The 6121-nt window shown below is 28.1% G+C and overlaps 1 protein-coding gene across 1 annotated transcript; it reads left to right on the top strand.

Moving 5' to 3' along the window:
* The first annotated feature begins 1714 nt into the window (after positions 1–1714).
* On the top strand, positions 1715–2185 carry LOC25491204 (glycine-rich cell wall structural protein). Its single transcript, XM_013599085.1, has one exon. It carries the CDS (start codon positions 1715–1717, stop codon positions 2183–2185), a length of 471 nt encoding a protein of 156 aa, XP_013454539.1.
* Positions 2186–6121: the final 3936 nt, after the last annotated feature.

The following is a 6121-nucleotide window of genomic DNA, read 5'->3' as shown; positions in this document are numbered from 1 at the left end:
TTAATGGATGGTGCTACGAAGTTGTTTATTAACAAACTTGACTTGGATACCGTTTGGCTAGGTTTTTTTCGGTCTAAAAGCTACTTTAAAACAAAGTTAAAATAAAGCTCTTTAAGAAAAAAGTTAAAACTGTTTGGTTTCTTTATTTTTTTTAGTTCTAAAGTTATTTTTGAGTTAAAAGCTGTTTGGCAAAATATTGTACAAAACTTTGAATTTATTATTTTTTGGTGGTGTCTGGGGTTCGAACCTGGGACCTTGCATATATTTATGCATTGTCTATAAATAAAAAAACTTTGAATTCATTATGAATTAACATAATAAATAAAAAAATGTCTAAAATATTTTTTGAAGGGAAAAAATGTTTAAAATATAAAAGATATATTTTTACCAATACTATATTTACTCAATGACGTTTATTTTGTGTAACATGAATACAAATTTGTATCATCATATAAACGACTTGTTAAATATTTGAATAGGATAAATAATTTAAGGAGGCTCAAATAATAACATAAATAATATCAAAGTAGTTTGGAAAATTAAAAACAATAATCATTTTTTTTTTAAAGATATAAATCATCACAAACTCAAATATTTCTACTCTCCATCAATGCAACTCCTATTTGATTTCTAACTTTATTCATATAGCCTCCATCTTGCACTCTTTCTGGATTATATGAACTGATTTCTTCATTTATATTGCTTTCTTCGTCACGCTCAATCATATCTATAATATGTATATGTGTGTGTATATAATGAGAATAATTGGTTTTTTCTTTTCCAATTATACTCTATAACAAATTTTGTTATAAGAATACCATATTTTTAGTGTTGGTCAAAAAGATAAGAATTTATATATATAATATTATATTTGTTACATTGCTGGTGTCATTGAAAAAGATATGTTTAGTTTTTTTAATAAGAAAAAGATATGCATAGTTTGTTACAATACAAATGTGTAAATTATATATAAGTATAATTTTTTTAGGCAACTACACTTGTACTTTTAATTAAAATCAAAATTTTATAAAAATAATTATACGCATTACACAACACTAACAAAAATTATACGCATTAGCATAACAAAAAAAAAAAAACAGAAAGAGGAACATAAAGTATTACTCTAAACACTAATGTGTGTGTGTATTTCCGTGGTTGAAGAAAGGGAATAAAAATATTCGGTGTCATTCATTGACAGCGTGAATACAAATATTTGCGTGGTTGTGATGATCAAAAAATATTGAAATTAATATATAAGTGATAAAAAGATAATAAAATTCCTTAAAAAAATAGATAATAAACTTAAATGGAACCTCATTAAAAAATTAAATGGATCGGTTAAAAAAAATAAAATAAAAATAAAATGGATGAAAAAAGCGTATTGAAAAAATAAAACAAAAGGTTGTCGGTGGGAGTTGAAGAGAGGTGTTTGTGAAATAAATTGGGGAGAAATAATTTTTTGAAGTAGCATTCAACAACTTTTGGTTAAACCTCATTTCATTCAATTTTATGCATTCTAAAAAAAGTACTCTTTTTCGAAGGTACTTTATTGATATTGTGTTTGGCCTAACTTCTCCTTAAAAACGTAGAAAAGCTGGAAAAAAAATCGGGTCAAACGGTACCTTAGTTGTTTAAATACCTCAACCCACTTAAGAGCAACACATCTTCTTGAGGGAAACCAAAAGAGTCAGTCGACATTGTTTAAAGGCCTACCATGAAGGTAATACTTTCTGTACTGTTCATATTGATGATCTCAAGTGCTCAAGCTTTGAACCACCATGATGGGTTCGCGGAAAGTCGGAATGATCACAAACATGAACTATCCCATACTATAAGAAAGGGAGGAGGTGGATTCGGTGGAGGTGGATTTGGAGGAAGTGGAAGAGGAGGAGGTGGATTTGGAGGAGCAGGAAAGGGAGGAGGTTTTGGAGGAGGTGGAGGAAAGGGAGGAGGTGCAAAGGGAGGAAGTGGAGGAAGAAAGGGAGGAGGTGGAGGAAGAAAGGGAGGAGTGGGATTTGGAGGAGCAGTTGCAGGTGGAATTATCGGTGGTGTTATAGGCGGCACACTCGCCAATGGCGGACACAATGGTGGGCACAATGGTACTCATAATTCTGCATCAACATTATCGGGAGGGCCTCATATTTGTGTATCAACATTGATTTTATGTATGAGCTTTTGGCTTTAGACACATGGTTTCACTTCCACAAGTTAAATTTCATCTTTAGTTGCTTCTATTTAGGTCTACATTAATCTCTCTTAGTCTTTATTAATATCATGTTTTCTTATTGATTAGTTTATATCATTTGGAAATGTAGTATGTTATGACTAGTTTAGTTTCATTTCTAGTTGCTTCTATTTAGTCTTTATTGCTACTAAATACTATGTATTTTGGCCACAATTAATCCATAGTTTTCTTGTTGATTATCATCAATTTCTTAATTTGAATTTGACTGCAAATTTGCTATATGTTTTTTTTTCTTTTCAAGTTTGAAATAAGTATGAAAATGATAGAACTAGTTGCATGGAGAGTAGGATTGCTCACCGGCCGGGTTGAGTCTGTTTAGGTTAAAAAAATGTAGGATATATCACAATCGAACCAAACCAATCCTGTTGATGAACAAGTATTGAACTTAAAATGGTGAAGTTGGCCAGTACTATTTAATATATAAGAGTATTTGTGGAATAAATTTAGATTGTCTGTAGCATCGAATAAAATCAACCATATCCAATTTGAAAAGCCAATACATTGAGAAAGAGCCATAGAATTATTGACTGGTACCTTTTGCTTGTTATTCAGAATTCTTCCTTTGAAGTTACTTCCATTCTCAAATTTTGGCTATGTATTGAGGGATGCACGTTGAATTTTCAATATTCCAGCATATCATAATTCCTAAATCAAGTTTAGGGTTTCTCTCCATGTTTTAATTTAAACGAAAAAAAATAATAAAAAATCAGATGCATGATTATATACGTTACTTTAGTTTCCGCAATAACATTTTATGATCACATATCTTGCTTGTAATTAAGTTTCTAACAAACAAGTAGAGATATAATTTTATAAAAAAATCATTTCCATGAGATCAACTTCATGTGTATAAATATCATAATTGCTGGTGGTTGAACTTACTATATATAATGCATCAAAGAAAAATATCAGTTTCTGTGTTGGGAGGTCAATTTTTTCACTTTTATAGTAAAAGTTAAATTATGAGCATGTGTTGATGTTTAGACTCGTTTTCCATCTCCTTCTAATGACAATGTCTTTATTATAAGCATCCCAAACTATGTGTTGATGTTTAGACTCGTTTTCCTAATATACTAGCGTAATATGCAATTTGGACTTTAAATTAAACAATCTTAGTAGTTTGGTTTTGTATCAATGGTTATCCTGCATTTTATCCTCTAAAATGGTATCCTCTTTGAAAGTCTTCTATAAAATGTTGTCCTTTTATTTAGTAGTCCCTTGTATATTATATATAAGTAAAAAAAAAAAAAAAAAAAAAAACACATCTACTAAGGAAAAGTTAACATGACCCAAAAAATAATATTTTCAAAGAACTAAAAAAATTAACATGACCTAAAAAGAAATAATATTTTTTAAATTATCCGTCATAATAGTTTGTTCGATGAGAATAAAAGAGTTGTTGAAAAATGAAATCCAGTTTGACAATGATAATACTAAATATGATATAGTCATTTTTGCTTATATGTGTGAGTAAAAGAGACAACTTTCTTGTTGCTTATAAATATTTGAAATTATTTGTCTTTTGTGAAGTTTTTTTTTTTTTTTTTTGAGAGAGTCTTTTGTGAAGTTATAATAGTTGGTTGGGACAATGCATAAAATATGTAAGATGTGGGGTTCAAACTCCAGCCACTACCAAAAAAATACTAAAATATTTAAGTAAGTTTTCTCAAATAATTTTTTTTTTCTTTTTTGTCAAATATTTCTCCAATACTTCAACACATCTATAATTTGTATTAGGAAAATGCTTGATGGTGCGAAATATTTTCGCACAAATCACACGAAGCTTGTACGCACAAGTTGGGACGTGGAATTGAGGCAATAATATGTAAATTTTCATAGCTTGGTTCTCATGCAAGGAGTCTCAAAAAAGGCACAAGTTGATTCAAATATAATGAATAATACTTCAGTAAGAATTAGCACAAGATTGCTTTTTAACCCTGATTTCTCATCCCAAAAATTATTATATTATGGGTTTGATAAAAAAAAAAAAAAAAAAATACTTCTACGGTATGCTTTGGGAAAAAATCTACAACGTTAAAGTCATTTTTATTTTATAATAATAAGTTATCTTATAGCATATAGTTGATAAACTAACTTATAACGGATAGCTGATTAACTAGCTGATAGCGGATAATCTAGCTGATTGAATTTGTAATATTTGGTAAAATTAATCGTTAGACTATCTTATAATTATAAAATGCCATAAAAATGATATATTGGTTTAATATTAATTTCAATTAAATTTTTAGGGGTAAAATTGAGATAAATAATAAGTTTTAAGTTGTAAACTCCTTGAATTAGCTTATCAAACAACGCTATAAGATAGTAAGAATAAGCTATAAGTTCGTGAGAAAGTGACGTTTATTAAACGGGTCCTTTTTATTCAAACGAGCTTATAAGCATTAAGCTATACACCGAAAATCATGTCTTTTTTAGTTCGTACAAAATCACGAGCTTTCAAATTTAGTTATTTAAAAAAAATTTACTTTTAGTATCTATTTGCATTTTATAGGGACTATGTTGAGAACTAATAATATCCATTTCTTTTTTAAAGAAAGTTTCAAAAATATGGATTATTCTTGAAATCATGTTATTAGTGAGAATGCTTCAAGTGATTTTGAAATCATGTATTCTTTATGTGAATAAAAAAATATCGAGTTTGCTTGAGTTGAACCTGGTATTGAACGGCTAAAATACGCATAATCTTTTTGAAATCACGTACGCATTAATGATATAGTTAGTCCATAACAATGTCATATGTACTTTTTTTTTTTGGAGCACATATGTACTCTATAATATTGGATGTTTGATTTGTTCATATTATTTAATATATTATTTGCACATGAAATTTGACTTTTCATCTAAAAAAATTACTGTATTTTTTTTGGTCAACAATGATTGTATTATTTTTCGTCAAGTAGTCTAGTGGTTACACACATTATGTGTGGAGAAGTGAGAAATACTACAAAGAAAATAGTGTAAAATGCATGTAATTACTGCAGAATATACATTTATAAGGCTTTTTCGTAAATCTCTTGTAAAACTTTCCGTCATCATTTTTAATCTTTGTAAATTTTCTATTAGCATTTTTAGTCACCGTAAAAAAAGTCCATCAACATTTTGCTAGATATTTATAGGAACCATTTACTTTTTTTTTTTTTTTTTTTAACAAGGCGAACCATTTTCTTAATTAACCTTTTTATTTATACAAATTTGTATATATACATATTTTTTTATTGATAAATAGATGAGAATTCAAAATTGTGTGTATTATAATAGGTGTATTGTTAACAAATCACGTCAATTGACCACTGGCATTGACTTTTCCACAAATAAACTTCTTACTTTTTTTTAGAAAATAACTTGTATCAATTTCCATAAATAAACTTATGTAATTCTGTAAAAATATTTTTTTTAGCAAAATCAGTGACTTAAATGACGTGATCAAATTGCTTATTTTTATTGAAAGGGATTCATTTGTTTATTGTTTATATCGTAGATATCTCTCCTTCAAGTTTGTTCCCTTCCCTTCTGAGATTATTTTCGGTTGAGGTATGTTTATCCATTGAATTGCATTCTTAATATTTCAACATATATATATATTAATGATTTGATCTATACATGTTTATATGGTAATTAAGTTTGTTCCAATAATTATAGATCTAACAAACAAATAAAGATATATATTTGTACAAAATGATTTGCAAGAAATCTTCACATATATACATAAATATCATCATTGTTTGCTTTACTATAATGTAGTACTAAAGAATAATGTCAACTTCTGTGTTGAGAGGTGAAGTCTTTTTCTTTCTATTACCATTTTTTGGGACCACATTGAATTACTTTCAACCTTCAATTAAAGTCTTTATATAA

This window comes from Medicago truncatula, chromosome 4 (assembly GCF_003473485.1).
Source record: "Medicago truncatula cultivar Jemalong A17 chromosome 4, MtrunA17r5.0-ANR, whole genome shotgun sequence".
In the NCBI taxonomy this organism is placed as follows: domain Eukaryota; kingdom Viridiplantae; phylum Streptophyta; class Magnoliopsida; order Fabales; family Fabaceae; genus Medicago; species Medicago truncatula.
The sequence above is the reverse complement of the archived record's forward strand: the minus strand, read 5'-3'. Positions and strand labels throughout refer to the sequence as shown.